This window comes from Heptranchias perlo, chromosome 1 (assembly GCF_035084215.1).
Source record: "Heptranchias perlo isolate sHepPer1 chromosome 1, sHepPer1.hap1, whole genome shotgun sequence".
Lineage (NCBI taxonomy): Eukaryota > Metazoa > Chordata > Chondrichthyes > Hexanchiformes > Hexanchidae > Heptranchias > Heptranchias perlo.
Window position 1 is genome coordinate 156,901,415 of NC_090325.1, and position 20,665 is coordinate 156,922,079.

Genomic DNA, 20,665 nt, shown 5'->3' on the forward strand with positions numbered 1-20,665 from the left:
TTGGCACAGGGCTTTGTGCAGAGCTTGGAGCCCATCCTTACCCACATGGAACAAATGGTCAGCTCCATCAGCACACCTGTGGAACCCACCATGGTGCAGTGCCTGATGGCCGATGTTGCGGCTTCCATTGCAGCACAAATATCTGCCATCCAAGGACTGACTGCTGCAATGGAAGCACAGACTGTTGCAATGGAAGCGCAGACTGCTGCTATCATGGCTCTGGGTACCACTGTGAAACAGGGCTCCCAGGACGTCACAGTACTCCAGCCATTTGTTCTCCTGCAGATCATCAGGATTGCCGAGGCGCCACCCCGGGAGCGTGGCAGTGGCGCCGTAGCAGTCAGACCTGCTGTCCTCTCTAAGGACAACAGCCTTCCTGCTCCCACTCCTGCCCATTCACCTGTGTCTTTGATGTTTCCTATTGGCCAGCCAGGCCAGACTGCTGCAGACCATGCTGAGAAGGTGCAGTCTGAAGCCAGGCCCTCCCGGCCCAGAGCTGCTCGAGATCTTCCTCCAGGGCCATCTGCAGGTCCCTCAATTGAAGGCCGCAGCCTTCCACCGCCCATGCTCCAGCCACTGGGGGAGCACCTCGTAGGAGCACTAGGATAGATAAAGGCACACAAAAAACAGGCAGTAAGGGAATGCAGAAGGGTGAATAGTCCAGTTTTGTTTGCAAATTTGCATTCATCCATTGATAAATGTGCCTCTGAATTTGCAGTTGGTGATGGTTTTTATTTGTGCGATGAGCTGAGGGGGAAAGCAATGTGTAATCAGATGGAGGGCAATTTGATGGTCGTGTAGGAGCGGACAGGTGGGGAATATAGGACTGTTGGTGAGTTGGGGGATGTCGTTCACGCTATTGATACCAGGCATGGATCAGGTGAGCACGCAGAGCCCTTGCAGACAAGGTGTGTGTTCCTTGTTGTCGCCTTGCATCTTCCTCCACTTCCTCCTCTTCAGCCTCTTACCCCTCCTCCTCTTCAGCCACTTCCTCCTCCTCCTCCTCAGCCTCTTCCTCCTCCTCCTCAGCCTCTGGTTCAGGGTCTTGTCCGATCATCAGTGGCAAGGGCTGGTCCCTCATGATGGCGAGGTTGTACAGCATGCAGCATACCACCACGAATCTTCCCACCCATTTAACAGAGTACTACAGGGCTTCTCCAGAATGGTCCAGGCAGTGGAAACATTGCTTCAGGAGGCCTATGGTGTGATCCACGACATTGCGTGTGGCAGCATGGCTCTTATTGTAGGCCTACTCTGCACGTGTGCGTGGGTTCCTGACTGGAGTCATTAGCCACCGTATGAGGGCATAGCCCTTGTCACCCAGTAGCCAGTCTTTGACCTGCCGAGCCAGGTGAAAGTTAGCTGGCACATTGTACTGCCACATGACAAAGCCATCGTGACTGTTCCCAAAATGGCGGGCATCGACCTCCATGATTCAATGCGTGTAGTCGCACACCAGCTGCACGTTCAGGGAGTGGAAGCCCTTTTGGTTTATGAAGACGGCCGAGTTGATATGTGGAGCATGCAAGGCAACTTGCGTGCAGTCAATGGCACCTGAACATGAGGAAGCTGGCAAGGTGAGCAAACCCTCATGCTCACTTGTTCTGCTTGTCTCTATCAAGAAGGTGATGAACCTATTCCTTATCTCATACAATGCGTCTTTGACCTCCCTTTTTCAGCAGTGCGCTGCAAATGGCGAGATGTTGCGCATATCGCCAGCAGAGGCTTGAAATGATCCAGTGTGACTGCGAGTCAGGCAGATATGGGGACCCAAGATGCAGTGATGGAGGACCCTCAGCCTTTGCCCTTGTCCAACAGGTACGAGGTACTTGCTACCTGTGTGGACGAGAACAAAGACTGCAGGGAGGATGGGCAAACTGACCACGGCACCGTGGTGCAGCAGGCCATTCAAGTGAGGGGAGTAAAAAGGAATGTTGTAGTGTTAGGGGATAGTACAGTCAGGGGGATAGACACTGTTCTCTGCAGCCGCAACCGAGACTCCTGAAGGCTCTGTTGCCTGCCCAGTGCCAAGGTTAAGGATATCTCCTTGCGGTTGGAGAAGAACTTGGAGCATGAGGGGGGAGAATCCAGTTGTTGTGGTCCACGTAGGAACCAACAACATAGGTAGAAATAGGAGGTTCTGCTGAGGGAGTTTGAGGAGCTAGGGTCCAAATTAGTAAGCAGAACCTCAAAGGTAATAATCTCTGGATCACCTGAGCCACGTGCAAATTGGCATTGGGTCAAACAGATCAGAGAGCTAAATACATGACTCAAAGAGTGGTGTGGGAGACGGGGGTTTCAATTCATGGCGCACTGGCACCAATACTGGGGAAAGAGGGAGCTGTTCCGTTGGGATGGGCTCCTTTTAAACCGGGCTGGGATCAGTATCCCGGCGAATCGAATAACCAGGGCAGTGGCTTTAAACTAAAAAGGGGGGGTTTCAGGTATGGGTAAATTTATAAATCTAAACAGAAAAGTCAAGGCCATAGAGCAGTGTAGTGATTTGGGTAAAGATAAACAGTGTGTCAGGAAAGGACAGAGAGTTCAATGGTAATAGTGCAGCAGTGAACAAGGTCAAATCAGAGAAAAATAGTAAAAAGTGAAAATTAACGGCACTTTATCCAAATGCATGAAGCATTCGTTGCACGATAGATGAATTAATGGCATAAATAGAGGGTTTGATCTAGTAGCAATTACTGAGATATGGTTGTAAGGTGACCAAGGTTGGGAACTAAATATTTCAGCAAAATTAACTTTTCGAAAAGACAGACAAAATGGAAAAAGAGTGGGGGGAGGGTAGACCTGATAATAAAGGATGACATAATGGCAGAGAAAGGATCTTGGCTCGGAAGATGGGTGGAGATAAGAAATAACAAGAGGCAGAAAACACTGGTGGGAGTAGTTTATAGGCCCCCCAACAGTAGTTATACTGTTGGACGGTGTATTAATCAAGAAATAAGAGGAGATTGTAACAAAGGTAATGCAATAACTGTGGGGACTTTAATCTTCATATAGACCGGGCAAATCATATTGACCAAAGTTTGGAGGACGAGTTCATGGAATGCATTTAAAACAGTTTCTGAGAACAGTACGTTGTGGAACCAACCAGGGAACTGGCTATTTTTGCTGGCTCTTGTGTAATGAGACAGGGTTAATTCGTAATCTCATAGTAAGGGATCCTCTGAGGCAGAGTGATCATAATATGATACAAATGTATAACTTCTTTAGTTAACCACGGATGGATCACTTTTCCTGTGGAGTTTTTCCTCCTCACTGTTATACAGGTGCAGGCAGGTAGTGCAGGGGTCCCCTGTGGCCGTCCCCCTCTCAAACAGATATACCACTTTGGATACTGTTGGGGGGGATGACTTATCAGGGGAAGGCAGCAGCAGCCAACTTCCTGGCACCACGGGTGGCTCTGCTGCACAGGCTGGGAGGAAAAAGAGTGGAAGAGCTATGGTGATAGGGGACTCGATTGTAAGGGGAATAGACAGGCGTTTCTGCGGCCGCAACCGAGACTCCAGGATGGTGTGTTGCCTCCCTGGTGCAAGGATCAAGGATGTCTCGGAGCGGCTACAGAACATTTTGGAGGGGGAGGGCGAACAGCCAGCTGTCGTGGTGCACATAGGCACCAACGATATAGGTAAAAAAGGGGATGAGGTCCTAAAAGCAGAATATAGGGAGTTAGGAGGTAAATTAAAAAATAGGACCTCAAAGGTAGTAATCTCAGGATTGCTGCCAGTGCCACGTGCTAGTCAGAGTAGAAATAGGAGGATATTTCAAATGAATACGTGGCTAGAGGAGTGGTGCAAGGGGGAGGGATTCAAATTCCTGGGACACTGGAAACGGTTCTGGGGGAGGTGGGACCAGTACAAACCGGACGGTCTGCACCTGGGCAGGGCCGGGACCGCTGTCCTAGGAGGAGTGTTTGCTAGTGCTGTTGGGGAGGGTTTAAACTAAAGTGGCAGGGGGTTGGGAACCTGAGCAGGGAGACAGAGGAAAGCGTAACAGGAAGGGACAGAAGGTATGGAGTAATAGGTAAAGTGTTAAAAAAGGAAAAAGCAGGAACTAAGCATCACAAAACAGATTTGAAAGTTCTTTATCTGAATGCACGTAGCATTCGTAACAAAATGGACGAGTTAACGGCACAAATAACTACGTATGGGTATGATCTTGTGGCCATTACAGAAACATGGCTGCAGGGTGACAACGACTGGGAATTAAATATGCCAGGGTATTTAACAATCAGGAAGGACAGGCAGGAAGGAAGTGGAGGTGGGGTGGCTATGTTAATAAAGGAATGAATCACTGTAATACAGATAAATGATATTGGGACAAAGCATCAAGATAATGAAACAGTTTGGGTAGAGATAAGGAATAATAAGGGGGAAAAAACACTCGTGGGCGTAGTATATAGGCCTCCTAATAGTTGCAACTCTGCTGGAAGAAGTATTAATCAGGAAATAGTTGGGGCATGTAATAAGGGAACAGCTATAATTATGGGGGATTTTAACTATCATATTAACTGGACAAATCAAATTGGGCAGAGCAGCCTTGAGGAAGAGTTCATTGAGTGCATCAGGGATGGATTTCTTGAGCAGTATGTAACTGATCCTACAAGGGGGCAGGCAACCTTGGACCTGGTCCTGTGTAATGCGACCACAACATGGTTGAATTCCATATCCAATCAGAGGGTGAGAAGGTTGATTCTCAAACAAGCGTACTGAGCTTGAATAAAGGAGACTATAATGGTACGAGAGCGGAATTGATTAAAGTGGACTGGGAAAATAGATCAAAGAGTAAGACGGTACATGAGCAGTGGTGTTCATTTAGGGAGTTATTTTACAACTTTCAAAATAAATATATTCCACTGAGGAAAAAAGGGTGTAAAAGAAATGACAGCCATCCGTGGCTAAGTAAAGAAATCAAGGATAGTATCCGACTAAAAACAAGGACGTATAAGGTAGCCAAACTTAGTGGAAGGATAGAAGATTGTGAAGTCTTCAAAAGACAGCAAAAAGTAACTAAAGGATTGATTAAGAAAGGGAAGTTAGATTATGAAAAGAAATTAGCAAAAAATATAAAAACAGATAGCAAGAGTTTCTATAGTTATATAAAAAGAAAAAGGGTGGCTAAGGCAAACGTAGGTCCCTTAGAGGATGAGACCGGGAAATTAATGGTGGGAAACATGGAGATGGCAAAAATGCTGAACAAATATTTTGTTTCAGTCTTTACGGTAGAGGACACTAAGAATATCCCAACACTGGACAAACAGGGGGCTCTACGGGGGGAGGAGCAAAATACGATTAAAATTAATGGGACTCAAGGCGGATAAATGCCCTGGACCTGATGGCTTACATCCTAGGGTCTTGAGGGAAGTGGCAGTAGGGATTGTGGATGCTTTGGTGATAGTTTTCCAAAATTCCCTGGACTCAGGAGAAGTCCCGGCAGATTGGAAAACTGCTAATGTAACACCGTTATTTAAAAAGGGTAGTAGGCAGAAGGGTGGAAATTATAGGCCAGTTAGCCTAACATCTGTGGTGGGTAAAATTTTGGAGTCTATTATTAAGGAGACAGTAACGGAACATTTAGATAAGCATAATTTAATAGGACAAAGTCAGCATGGCTTTATGAAGGGGAAGTCATGTCTGACAAATTTGCTTGAGTTCTTTGAGGATAAAACGTACAGGGTGGATAAAGGGGAACCAGTGGACGTAGTGTATTTAGACTTCCAGAAGGCATTCGACAAGGTGCCACATAAAAGATTATTACTTAAGATAAAAAATCACGGGATTGGGGGTAATATTCTGGCATGGGTGAAGGATTGGTTATCGAACAGGAGGCAGAGAGTTGGGATAAATGGTTCATTCTCAGACTGGCAGCCAGTAACCAGTGGTGTTCCACAGGGGTCGGTGCTGGGTCCCCAACTCTTTACAATCTATATTAACGATTTGGAGGAGGGGACCGAGTGCAACATATCAAAATTTGCAGATGATACAAAGATGGGAGGGAAAGTAGAGAGTGAGGAGGACATAAAAAACCTGGAAGGGGATATAGACAGGCTGGGTGATTGGGAGGAGATTTGGCAGATGCAATATAATATTGGAAAATGTGAGGTTATGCACTTTGGCAGGAAAAATCAGAGAGCAAGTTATTATCTTAATGGCGAGAGACTGGAAAGTACTGCAGTACAAAGGGATCTGGGGGTCCTAGTGCAAGAAAATCAAAAAGTTAGTATGCAGGTGCAGCAGGTGATCAAGAAAGCCAACAGAATGTTGGCTTTTATTGCTAGGGGGATAGAATATAAATCAGGGAGGTATTGCTGCAGTTATATAAGGTATTGGTGAGACCGCACCTGGAATACTGCATACAGTTTTGGTGTCCACACTTAAGAAAAGACATACTTGCTCTTGAGGCAGTACAAAGAAGGTTCACTCGGTTAATCCCGGGGATGAGGGAGTGGACATACGAGGAGAGGTTGAGTAGATTGGGACTCTACTCACTGGAGTTCAGAAGAATGAGAGGCGATCTTATTGAAACATATAAGATTGTGAAGGGGCTTGATCGGTGGATGCAGTAAGGAAGTTCTCAAAGATGGGTGAAACTAGAACTAGGGGGCATAATCTTAGAATAAGGGGCTGCTCTTTCAAAACTGAGATGAGGAGAAACTTCTTCACTCAGAGGTCTGTGGAATTTGCTGCCCCAGGAAGCTGTGGAAGCTACATCATTAGATAAATTTAAAACAGAAATAGACAGTTTTCTAGAAGTAAAGGGAATTAGGGGTTATGGGGAGCGGGCAGGAAATTGGACATGAAGCTGAGTTCGGATCGGTCAATGCCCTGTGGGTGGCGGAGAGGGCCCAGGGGCTGAGTGGCCGGGTCCTGCTCCTACTTCTTGTGTGCTTTAGATTTGTGGTTGGGATCAGATCAGCCATGATCTTATTGATTGGCGGAGCAGGCTCGAGGGGCCGATTGGCCTACTTCTGCTCCTATTTCTTATGCTCTTATGATAGGATAGAGGAGGGATCTGCACGTGGTGAGACACTGGGCATAAGTGCGCAGGAGCCAGAGTGGGGGAAAAGGATACCACAGGTGCCAGCTCACTGGGGTGGGAGGGTGAGATCGCTCATTAGTTCTGTAGCAGTGGAGTCAGCTGATGACTTTGATGACCCAGGCTACAGAAGAAGGCTGATGGACGTACACAACCAAATGCTTGGTGCACAGGAAAGCCTGCCAGAATGCCTGCACACTATGTCAAGGAGCATGGAGGTGTCCAGCTCCAACTTGGCGTAGGGCTTTGCACAGAGCTTGGAGCCCATCCTTTCCAACATGGAACAGGTAGTCACCTCCATCAGCGCACCTGTGGAACCCAGCATGATACAGTATCTGATGACTGGAGTCACAATTTCCATTGCAGCACAAACAGCTTTCATCAAACTTCTGACTGCTGCCTTGGAAGTTCAGACTACTGCCATCGTAGCTCTGGATGTCACTGTTGAAATGGGCTTCCAGGGCGTCACAGCAGGCCAGCAATCTGTTCTCCAACAGATCACCGGGATTGCTGAGGCGCCACCCTGTGGCAGTTTTCCTTGGAGCACAGGAGGCTGAGGGGAGACTTGATTGAGGTGTACAAAATTAAGAGGGGCCTGGATAGAGTAGACAGGAACTACCTGCTCCCCCTAGCGGAGAGTTCAAGAACTAGAGGACTTCAATTTAAGCTGATTGGTGGAAGGATTAGAGGGAACATGAGGAAAAACTTCTTTACCCAGAGGGTGGTGGGTGTATGGAATTTGCTACCCGAATTGGTGGTAGAGGCAGGGACCCTCAACTCTTTTAAAAAGTACCTGGACCTGCACCTAAAGTGTTTTAAGTTGCAGGGCTACAGACCGGGTGCTGGAAGGTGGGATTAGAATGGACACCTGGTTGTTCTTCGAGCTGGCACGGACACGATGGGCCAAATGGCCCCCTTCTGTGCTGTATCTTTTCTATGGTTCTATGGTTCCATGGAACAGGAACCTGCTGTCCTCTCTCAGGATGACAGCATTCCTGCCACTGCTTCTACCTCCTACCTCTGTCACTTTGCCTGTGCCCTTGCTATTGCCTGTCAGCCAGCCAGCCAACCCAGACTGATACAGCCCACGGCTAAATGATGCAGTCTGAAGCCGGGCCCTCTAGGCCCAGAGCTGCTCGCTGGTCACCCTCCAAGGCCATCTGCAGTCTCCTCAATTGAAGGTCAACAGTTTTCTGCTTCCCATGCTGCAGTCACTGGGGAAGCACCTAATAAGAGCACAAGGAAAGGCAAAAGCACACTGAAGACAGGCACTAAGGGGGTGCACAAGGATTAGTTTTGTTTTGTATGTATTATTTAGTGATTGACTTGATAAATTTGAATTTGAATTTGCATTTGGTGTTGGTTTTTATTTCCGCAGTGAACTGAGGGACAAACCAATAAGTGTTGTCAGAAAGGGGATGATGTGGTGGTCAGTGAGCAGTGAGAGAGGAAAGGTAAGGAGTGTGGGACTGTTGGTGAATGGAGAGGTGTGGTTGAGGTTATTGGTATTGCTCATAATTCATCTGATCACGTAGAGCCCTGGCACAAATGTCTACACTGTAGCCTCCCTTCCTCTTCCTCTACTTCCTCCTCCTCCACCTCCTCTTCCTCCTCGTGCTCCTGCTCCTCAGTTTGTCACCTGATAGGCAGTGGCAAGGGCTGTTCCCTCATAATGGCTAGGTTGTGCAGCATGCAGCATACTACCCAACATCTTGATACCCACTCAGCTGAGTACTGTAGGGCTCCTCCAGAGCGGTCCAGGCAGTGAAACTGAGGGTCGGTTCTATAATGTTCCTTGAGGCAGCATGGCTCTCATTGTAGGCCTGCTGTGCAGGTGTGCGCAGGTTCCTGACCGAAGTCATGAGCCATATCATGAGGGGGTAACCCTTGTCACCCAGCCAGTACTGGTCCAAATACACGTGTCACAGAGGACTGCCGCAGAATGAAAGAATCCTGACTGCTGCCAGGATAGTCTGCATTCACCTGCATGTGATCACACACCAGCTACACATTGAGGGAGTGGAATTATGAGCAATACCAATAACTGAGTTCAGTTGAGCAGCATGCATGGCAATGTGTGTGCAGTCAATGGCACCCTGCACCATGGGGAAGTCTGCTATGCAGTCAAAACCTAATGTTCGGTCCTCCTGATTGTCTCTGGCAAAAGGGAATGAGATGAATGTGTTTCTGATTGTAAAGAGAGCCTCAGTGACCTCCATTGTACTGCAGTGCACTGCAGACTGTGAGATGTTGCTTATATCTCCAGCAGAAGCCTGAAAGGAACCAGAGGCATGAAAATTAAGAGCTACTGTCACCTTGACAGCCACAGGCAATGCTGTCCTTCCCCTGCTTCGAGGTTGTAGTTGTGGCTGCAGCAGTTGACAGATTTCAGTTACTACCTGCTTTGCGCCTCATGCACTGGTCCTCGCTGAACTTGAGGTGAGAGAATTGCTCCCTGAAGACCCTCCACGGACATGGCCTCCTACTGAGTGTCCTGCTCCCCATCCTCCTCCCTCTTCTAGCAGTTTGTCCTGCTCTGCGCGGCCTTTCTTCATTCCCAGTCATATTCAATTCTCAGAGGAAGCCCTATCAGGCCACACATGTCTGAAAGCAACTCCTTTCAGCACAATATTTTAAATGGCACAAAAATGACTGCAAGACCAGATAGAACACTTCCTGTAGAGTACTATAGAGCAGTTAGAACCACTTAGGATTCTTTTGAATCAAATTAAACATTAGATATTAACTCAATTAACCCCTCTTGGAAAGCTGGAATCATTTTGTCAGTCCTCCTCTGATAAAGCAAGGTAATTTGTGACGTTTGTAGTGCTGTTATCCTTCTGCTGGTTACCCTCATCCCCTGTTCATTCCACTCCTCCTCAGACAGCAACAGCTAGAAATTCTTCCATGCATCACTTTTATTCCATGGGCAAAGTCACGTACTTTCTATGATGTAATGAATGGAGCCATTTCTAGCCCTGTGTCTGCTGAAGGTAATCTAAAAGTTATTGCCTAATTATGTTCATGCACACCCTTTAGTTTGCTGGTGATAGTAAAGTGTGTGATTTAAGCACCTTTTATATTTCAGAACCACCACCAAACAAAATTGCCTTGATTCAACAACAATGGAAAAATTAATCAAGAGAAAGATGGTGCAGCTTATTCAGGAACTGTTTGACCTTTGCTGTAGCAGCAGGAGCACCAACAAGTCCCATTTATATAAAGCCTTTAACGTAGTAACGTAGTAAAATGTCCCAAGATGTTTCACAGGAGTGTTATCAAACAAAATTTGATACCAAGCCACATTAGGAGATATTAGGACAAGTGACCAAAAGCTTGGTCAAAGAGGTAGGTTTTTAATTGCGTCATAAAGGAGGAAAGAAAGGTAGACAGGCATAGAGGTTTAGGGTGGGAATTCCAGAAGTTAGGGCCTAGGCAACTGAAGGTATGTTCTCCAATGGTGGATCAATTAAAATTGGGCATGCGCAAGGGGCAAGAATTGGAGGAGTGCAGAGATCCAGGAGGGTTGTAGTGCTGGCGGAGGTTAGGGAGGGGCAAGGCCATTTGAAAACAAGGATGAGAATTTTAAAATCGAGGCATTCTTGGATGGGGAGCCAATGTAGGTCAGCGAGCACAGGAGTGGTGGGTGAACAGTACTTGGTGCGAGTTAGGATATGGGCAGCAGAGTTTTGGATGAGTTTATGGAGGTTGGAAGATGTGAGGCTGGCCAGGAGAGCATTGGAATAGTCAAGTCTAGAGGTATCAAAGGCATGGATGAGGGTTTCAGCAGCAGGGGAGCAGAGACAGAGGTGGAAGTAAGCGGTCTTGGTGATGAAGTGATATATGGTCGGAAGCTCAACTCAGGGTCAAATAGGACGCCAAGTTTGCAAACGGTCTGGTTTAGCCTCAGACAGTGGCAGGGAAAGGGATGGTGTCGGTGGCTAGGGAATGGAGTTTGTGGTGGGGACCAAAGACAATGGCTTCGGTCTTTACAATATTTAGTTGGAGGAAATTTTTACTCATCCTGTACTGGATGTCGGATAAGCAGTAGACAAATCAGAGACAGTGGAGGTGTCAAGAGCAGTGCTGGTGACGTAGAGCTGGGTGTCATCAGTGTACATGTGGAACCTGACGTGTTTGCAGAGGATATCGCTGAGGAGCAGCATGTAGATGAGAAATAGGAGGGTGCCAAGGATAGCCGCTTTGGGGACTCCAGAGGTAACAGTGTGGGAGTGGATAGAGAAGCCATTGCAGTGATTCTCTGGCTACGACTGGATAGGTAAGAATAGAACCAGGCGAGGGCAGTCCCAACCAGCTAGACGAAGAAGGAGAGGCACTGGAGGAGGATGGTGTGGTCAACCGTGTCAAAGGCTGCAGACAGGTCAAGAAGGATGAGGAGGGATAGTTTACCACGGTCAGTCACATAGGATGTCATTTGTGACTTTAATAAGGACCGTTTCAGTTCTGTGGCAGGGCCGGAATCCTGTTGGACGGATTCAAACATGGAATTGCAGCTAACGTAGGCACGGATTTGGGCGGCGACAACACGTTCAAGGACTTTGAAGGGGAAAGGGAGGTTGGAGATGGGGTGATAGTTTGCAAGGACAGAAGGGTCAAGGATGGGTTTTTTGAGGAGGGGGTAATGACGGCAGATTTGAAGGGGAGGAGAGCAGTACCTGAGGAGAGGGAACCGTTTACAATATCAGCTATCATGGAGGCCAGAAAGGGAAGTTGGGTGGTCAGCAGTTTGGTGGGAATAGAGCAAGTGAGCAGGAGATGGGTCTCATGGTCAAGATGAGCTCGGAGAGAGCATTAGGGGAGGTAGGAGAGAAACAAGAGAAGAATGCAATTTCAGGGCTAGGGCAGTGGGAACATTAGGGGAAGATTTGGCTTAGTGGGCTAGGGGAAGGGAGTGACATGGCAGAGGCAGCTGAATGGATGGTCTCAATCTGAGTGACAAAGAAATCCTCGCATTTGTTGTTGGAGATGAGGGCAGAGGAGGCAGGGGAGAGGGGTTTAAGATGATGGTTTGTCTTTTCGCTATTGCATGGCCTCCGACAGCACTTTTACATCAAAGTCTATCCTGCAGTATAGAGAGGGTATGATAGTGCTATTTGAAAGTTTTGTATATCCAGTGTGGCATTTGAAAATGAGACCTCTACCCCAATATTTCGCACAATTATTGATTTTAGTTCATTGCTGATAAACTTGTAACATTATTAAACTTAAATGTAAGTAACTTGTGCTGATACCATCCAAAGGACCCTTAACATCCAGACTACCACTTTCTTTATGGAGGTAAAGTGATGCCAAAATTAATGGCACCTTCAAGATATGGCCATAGTTCTATTAGGGTATTGTTTAAATCTACTTTCACATTTAAATTGCTGGTAAAAGATATTTTTGATTGATGATATTTTGCTTTGTTTCACCAGGGAATAATATTCAGAGAAACAGTGAGTCTTTTAAGTTTTAAAGCATCATTGTTCATAACATTAAGAATGCATATTTCTAACAGTTCAAAAAAAACATATTGACCATTTTTTGCTCCCAGAGCATAACGTCGTTCAATAAGAGCACTGGGCAGACACATGGCAGATAAAATTTAATGCAGAGACATGTGAAGTGATGCATTTTGGAAGGAAGAATGAGGAGTAGCAATATAAATTAAATGGTACAATTTTAAAAGGGGTGCAGGAACAGAGAAACCTGGGGATTTACGTACACAAATCTTGGAAGATGGCAGGACAAGTTGATAAGGCTGTTAACAAAGCATAAGGATCCTGGGCTTTATAAATAGAGCCATAGAGCACAAAAGCAAGGAAGTTATACTAAATCTTTATAAATCCAGTGGTTAGGCCTCACCTGGGTACTGTGTCCAATTCTGGGCACCACACTTTAGGAAGGATGACGAGGCCTTGGAGAAGGTGCAGAGGAGATTTACTAGAATGGTACCAGGGATGAGAGACTTCAGTTATGTGGAGAGACTGGAGAAGCTGGGGTTGCTCTCCTTAAAGCAGAGAAGGTTAAGGGGAAATTTAATAGACGTGTTCAAAATTATGAGGTGTTTTGATGAAGTAAATAAGGAGTAACTGTTTCCTCTGGCAGGAGAGTGAGTAACAAGCAGACACAGATTTAAGGTAATTGGCAAAAGAGCTGGATGGGAGAAGAGGAGAATTTTTTTTATTCAGCGAGTTGTTATGATCTGAAATGCACTGCCTGAAAGTGTGGTGGAAGCAGTAACTTTCAAAAGGGAATTGGAGAAATATTTGAAGGGGGAAAAACTGCAGGGCTATGGAGAAAGAGCAGGGGAGTGGGACTAATTGTATAACTCTTACAAAGAACCGGCGCAGGCACGATGGGCAGAATGGCCTCCTTTTGTGCTGTATGATTCTATGATTGTAGAATAGGGTGCAGCGAATCAGGCATGCTGACCTCTGCGGCTGATTCTGTGATCACCACTCCCAGTGAGTGACACTCCATGACAGGAACAAAGTTTTGTAATAGCCCATAGTGTGCAGGAATCCTATCTTTAATTCCAAATTGAGCAAAATAAAATCAGTGCAACTCACCTTGTACACATAAGGGTTCTTGCGTGAATCTGTGAGGATGTCAAACCTTGTATAAAGATCATTGAGGAGATTTACAATTTTCATAGCTCCCTCTGCCGAGGCATGTTTACTGCAGAAGGTGTTGAATCCAACAATTCCACTAAAAAGGATGGTTACGTTGTCATACCGTTTGGCAGGAATGGGACGTTTGTGCCTCAACTCATTGGCAACAGAATGGGGAAGAACTGAATATAGTAATCTGAAAAACAGGTGAACGTTCAGCTGAATGAAACATTTTCAAAGCATTCTGAATATTTCAATTTTCTTTGTCAACTTTAAAGCATAGAGTAGAAATGCTAAAAAATAACCATTTTTTTCCAGTTTTAGCTTGATACTGACTCATTTAATATAGTCACAAAATATAGGGAGTTAAAAATCAGTCACATTCAGAATCACATCCCAAGTCTAAATCGATACATATGTTGCAAGGACATTTCATTTAGGTCTCCAAGCAGATAGCTTGAGTGACGTGCCAAGCCATCTAATTCAAACAAAAATATACATTGTGATTTGTTTAGTTATGTGTCTGACTGGCAATTCCTTTAGGTTTAAGTTATTCAAATCCAAAAAGCTCTGTTAGCTGTTTGAGGAGTGCTTATGAGCCAAACTTGTTCAACAACTGAAGAGTTGACCTGGAACTTTGAAGACATTAGATGGAGACAGTTAGGACGCTAAATTGGGCCGTGTAACGCCCATTGTTTCGGCGCTACACGGCCTCTCCGACATCCAAGATGGCATCTTGGATGCGCACGCACGTTTCCAGCATGACGTGCGCCAGACGCCTTGTTGGTATAGGAGTTAGCACAGGTGCAGATAAGAAAAGCTGGAATCATGTAAAGTAGAGAAAAAATGGCTTCAATCAGTGTGCAACGCTGATTTAAAGTGATCGACACCATTTTGGGACTTAATGCACAGTCTTAACCCCAACCACCTGAACATGTCTTAGAGTGCCTGGAGGACCTCCCCACCGGCACTATTTAAAGAGACCAGGGGGGATTTACAGGTTTATTGCCTCTGGCCGCCGAGACATTTGTAACCGTTTTTGGAGGTCTCCTAGACTTCAATGCTAGGGTGCAGGGACATAGCCTAACATTTTCAGTTAATCAGAGACAGCCAGCATGGATTTGTGAAAGGTAGGTCGTGCCTGACAAACCTGATTGAATTTTTTGAAGAGGTGACTAAAGTAGTGGACAGGGGAATGTCAATGGATGTTATTTATGTGGATTTCCAGAAGGCATTTGATAAGGTCCCACATAATAGACTGTTAGCTAAGATAGAAGCCCATGGAATCGAGGGAAAAGTACGGACTTGGTTAGGAAATTGGCTGAGCGAAAGGCGACAGAGAGTAGGGATAATGGGTGGGTACTCACATTGGCAGGATGTGACCAGTGGAGTCCCGCAGGGATCTGTCTTGGGGCCTCAATTATTCACAATATTTATTAACAACTTAGATGAAGGTATAGATAGTCTCATATCTAAGTTTGCCGATGACGCAAAGATTGGTGGCATTGTAAGCAGTGTAGATGAAAACATAAAATTACAAAGCGATATTGATAGATTAGGTGAATGGGCAAAAGTGTGGCAAATGGAATTCAATGTAGACAAATGTGAGGTCAAAAGAGGATAGAACAGGGTACTTTCTAAATGGTAAAAAGTTAAAAACAGTGGATGTCCAAAGGGACTTATGGGTTCAGGTACATAGGTCATTGAAGTGTCATGAACAGGTGCAGAAAATAATCAATAAGGCTAATGGAATGCTGGCCTTTATATCTAGAGGACTAGAGTACAAGGGGGCAGAAGTTATGCTGCAGGTATACAAAACCCTGGTTAGACCGCACCTGGAGTACTGTGAGCAGTTCTGGGCACCGCACCTTCGGAAGGACATATTGGCCTTGGAGGGAGTACAGCGTAGGTTTACTAGAATGATATCCGGACTTCAAGGGTTAAGTTACGAGGAGAGATTACACAAATTGGGGTTGTATTCTCTGGAGTTTAGAAGGTTAAGGGGTGATCTGATCGAAGTTTATAAGATATTAAGGGGAACGGATAGGGTGGATAGAGAGAAACAATTTCCGCTGGTTGGGGATTCTAGGAGTAGGGGGCACAGTCTAAAAATTAGAGCCAGACCTTTCAGGAGTGAGATTAGAAAACACTTCTACACACAAAGGGTGGTAGAAGTTTGGAACTCTCTTCCGTAAATGGCAATTGATGCTCGCTCAATTGCTAAATTTAAATCTGAGATAGATAGCTTTTTGGCAACCAAGGGATATGGGCCAAAGGCAGGTATACGGAGTTAGATCACCGATCAGCCATAATCTTATCAAATGGCGGAGCAGGCTCGAGGGGCTGAATGGCCTACTCCTGTTCCTAAGTTCCTATGTTCCTATTTAGAGCCACGACGTGCAGGAGTGAAGTTAGGAAATGCTTCTACACGCAAAGGGTCGGAGACGTTTGGAACGCTCTTCTGCATCATGCTAGCTCACTTGTGAATGTTAAATCTGAGATTGATAGATTTCTGTGAACCAAGGTTGTTAAGGCATATGGGGCTAAGGCGGGTATATGGAGTTAGGTCACAGGTCCACCATGATCTGATCGAATGTTGGAACAGGCTCGAAGGGCTAAATGCCACTGCCACTTGCTGCCTCTTGATATGTGCCACCTTCTCCTGCCAGAAAGCGAGGTGTGTGCCTAGGTGATATGCCTATCATGGTTGAATAGCTGCCAGTGTGTGTGGCCTGTGAAATGTGGTTGGGCGGATTGAAACAGTGGTAATGTGTAAGGGCGGGAGGAAGCATCTGATGGGAAGATTTGAGTACTGATGGAAAGAGTTTGTTGGTGTGTGGGGGTTGGGGGGTATAGTGCGTGGTGCAGTTGGTAGGAGACACCACTTGACAGCTGACCTCACTCACCTTGACCACTCATGTCAATGCATTGAACTTCTTCCTGTACTGCATCGATGTTCATGATGCTGTGCGCCTGGCATTGACTTCGTCCCCCGCTGCCTCCCACTGTCTTTTGAGTCTATGTCTGGAGGCCCTCTTGCACCCCCACCCCAACCACTGCGGATATAGGATGTCACTCCTTCTGTCCACCTCTCGCACCCAAGGTCTCTGGTGCATCAGAAGAGAACCTTGGTGCATGCACTCTCGCAGGCCTGGCACCAACTCAGATCGGCAGAGTGGTGAGGTCTGGTGTGCAGACTGGAGGATGTGGGATTTAGTAATGCGCAACCTTTATTCAATGTTTTAACATAACTTATCAGTGTGTAAACATAGGGATGGGATCTACATCTGTGTTTGACGTGTGCGAAGTCTGATCTCTGTTCATTCTCCATTCAGACAGACAGTGGACTGTTATTTTCAGCAAATAACACATACCAGCTACCTTTAAGAGATTTCTGAGAAACATCTTCCCTTTAAGAGATGGAGCTCCCTCTGGTGGTGAAAATTACAAATTGCATCCATTCCACACATGCAAGGCCTGGAAAGGAACACTGATTGCAGGTAAGTGCTCCCTTGGGACCAAACTTGCGTCTTGCTTGCCCAGGGTCTGTCGGGCGCTGGGTGTTAGCGCAGATAGCGCATCGCGCTAACAACACCTAGAACGGACCCTTAACCAATTCTTCCTCTTTAGTTACTTAATTGCATATATACAAAAGTTAATAATAAAATACATAGTTTAGAATAAAGATTGCAAACCATTTCTTATGTGCCTTGTTTCAAAGAGTTAGCATAGTCTAATCTCTACTCTAAATATATGTTATATTACTATTAATCTATTATACAATAAATTTATAGGGTGGTTAAAACCCAAAATGAGATCTGGAATATGCAAAGAGAATCCTATGGTGGCGCAGGGTAGATTCGATGGCTGAAGAAAACTAAATAAAGGTTTTATGTTCGTTTTCCGGCGCATGCTTTCAAAATTTACATAGATGACAAAGCTAGTGAAAGTACACTCAAAGCGGGGACTCATCTATGACAGTAATCTAAAATACATAAACCGAAACATCTAGAGTAAAAAGGGCAGAAAATACTCAAAAATAGTACATTTTACAAAATCCTGATGTGTGCTCTTAGTGCTCGGAACCCTAAGCTGGAAGCACAAATTCATAGGGAGTGACTTTAAACATATGCTCAAATTGGCTGTGGAGTTGGTGGAGCAGCATCACCACCTGCCCGAAGCCAGGGTGGGGAGGCCCGAACAATTTTCAGGTTCTGGTCTCATTTGTATGCAGCCGGTGAGCTGCGGGTACCAAACGGGTTCTCTGTAGAGTGATTAAAAGAGAAAGAAAATATGTATTTAAAACAATATGAACAACATTGTATTAATTGCTTTAAGTGGTCCAAACACGTACCACGTTTGGGAATAAAAGAGCCGTATAATTCTCTGGTCTTTATTGTGCTTGACAATTATGGTCAGGATAATCTCCTTGGATTAAAACTCTATAGATAAACTATAAATCCTAAAGTACTATAAATTCTAAAGTATCAGCCTTGGCTCAGTGGTAGCACTCTTGCCTCTAAGTCAGAAGGCTGTGGCTTCAAGTCAAACTCCAGAAACTTGAAGCTCCAGACACTCCAAACACTTCAGTGCACTATCAAGGGAATGCTGCATTGTCGGAGGTGCCGCCTTTTGGATGAAACGTTAAACCGAGGCCCAGACTACCCTCTCAGGTGGATGTAAAACATCCCACGGCACTATTTCGAAGAAGAGCTCGGGAGTTCTCCCTAGTGTACTGGCTGATATTTATCCCTCAATAAATATTGCTACGCACAAATTGGCTGCCGCATTTCCTACGTTACAACAGTGACCACTTTTAAAGTACTCCATTGGCTGAAAAGTGCTTAGAGATGTCCTGAGGTCGTGAAAGGCGCTATATAAATGTAAGTTATTTTTCTTTCTTTCTTTCTTCCATTTGTCTTAGTAATTGCTGCCATGAATGTAACAATAATTTCAATGTCCGATCAAGCAGCTTGTTCAAATCTTTTATCTGCTGCACTTGAATTAATTATACCACTTTTGTCATACAATCATAGCACAGAAATTGCTGTTTGTGTTATGATTGTATGCTTATGTGCTTAATATATTCAGATAACATTTCTTAGTCTACTATTTTAACCCGTAAATGGGCTAACATTTCTGTTAAAATTGCGGAGAAAAATTATTTGTTAAATATTCAATTGCTAATATTTCTTTGTAATTTCCAGGCTTATATTTATTATTTCTACCACTACCACATATTACTTTATGTTTCTCAATGTTAAATGTTACTATTGGTTCATTTGCCCACTTGTGATCCGCCCATATCCAGCCTCTTGAACACCATGGGTGGGAGGGACAGCAAGGACCAATTTCGAGCTGCATTTGTGCCTGGGGTATGGATGCCGCCATGTAGGTGAAGGCGGCTTCCCAGGCGTCCAAGGTGCCCGCCTGAAACAGATGTTAGGCCCCTTCCATATGTAATTGTTGGGCCTAATGCCTGCTTCAGGACCCCTCCAGGAAATCCGGCATTGCAGAGCGGCGTAGAGCTAGGCCTGCATTATCTGGTCTACTTGTGCCCTTAAAGGGACCGCCACCAAATATGTAAGTTTTTTTTTCCTTATCTTGCTGTGGAGCAAGTGTGCCTCCTAGTTCCACAGCATTACTGTGGGCTGCTGCCAGCCCATGCTCAGTCCCCCTCCCTGGACTTACTGCCAGCAAAGCAGCTGGCCCAAATTGGAACGCAGTAAATAGCCGAGCTGCATCTGGAGGCAAGAAAGGCGGCGGTAGCTTACCACTTTTTCTGTCGAGCCTTAGGCATACCAATTTGGGTGCACACCGCAAGGCGCAGCGTCAGTTACGCACCTGAAAACGTGCCATATCAAATTTTTACCCCCATGTTTCTTACATAACTAAAAATAACCTTTTATTTTCTCCCCACTTTTTAGCATCCCAACAACCCCAACCAGAGATCGCTGGACAGTAATCAGGGGTGAGAAGCCTGGCTGATTTTGACTCACCAAGGGCAGGGAGATCAATTTTAGCATCCTCACCGTCACACTAGGTGAAATCAAGTAACTCAACACACGCCGCAGGAATGAACAAAAGCCTTCCTAGTTTGCAAACCAGCATATACGAGACAAGTACAACATAAAAGTAGTATACTTCAGCCAAATTTGACAGGAAAATTGCATTCTTAATTGTTTTATCAGTGAAAGGAATATAGGAACAGGCGCAGGTCATTCAGCCCTTCAAGCCTGTTCCGCCATTCATTGAGAACATAGCTGATCTGTATCCTAACTCCATTTATCCACCTTGACTTCATATCCCTTAATACCCTTGGCTAGCAAAAATCTATCGATCTCAGATTTAATATTATTAATTGAGCTAGCAACTACTGATTTTTATGGGAGAGTGTTCCACACTTCTATCACCCTTTGTGTGAAAAATGTTTCCTAACTTCTCTCCTGAATGGCCTGGCTCTGATTTTAAGTTTAGGTCCCGTTGTCCGAGACTCCCCACCAGTGAAAAAATTTCTTTAACCATCTACCCTATCAATTCCTTTCAAAATCCTAAAAACCTCAATCAAATCACCCGTTAACCTTCTATATTCCAGGGAATACAAGCCTAGTTCATGTAAACTCTCCTCGTAATTTAATCCTTGGAGCCCTGGTAACATTCTGGTGAATCTGTGCTGCACTCCAAGGCCAATATATCCCATCTTTTTTTTATTCGTTCATGGAATGTGGGCGTCGCTGGCAAGGCCAGCATTTATTGCCCATCCCTAATTGCCCTTGAGAAGGTGGTGGTGAGCCGCCTTCTTGAACCGCTGCAGTCCGTGTGGTGAAGATTCTCCCACAGTGCTGTTAGGAAGGGAGTTCCAGGATTTTGACCCAGCGACGATGAAGGAACGGCGATATATTTCCAAGTCGGGATGGTGTGTGACTTGGAGGGGAACGTGCAGGTGGTGTTGATCCCATGTATCTGCTGCTCTTGTCCTTCTAGGTGGTAGAGGTCGCGGG

The 20,665-nt window shown here is 45.5% G+C and overlaps 1 protein-coding gene across 1 annotated transcript in view; it reads right to left on the minus strand.

The window, feature by feature from the left end:
- Positions 1-20,665, minus strand: part of gucy1b1 (guanylate cyclase 1 soluble subunit beta 1) — a 145,633-nt gene that overhangs the window by 19,922 nt on the left and 105,046 nt on the right. The window contains exon 10 of the mRNA XM_067969961.1: positions 13,623-13,860. Within this exon, the coding sequence (XP_067826062.1) occupies positions 13,623-13,860 (238 nt within the window). The remainder of the gene's footprint in view (positions 1-13,622; positions 13,861-20,665) is intronic.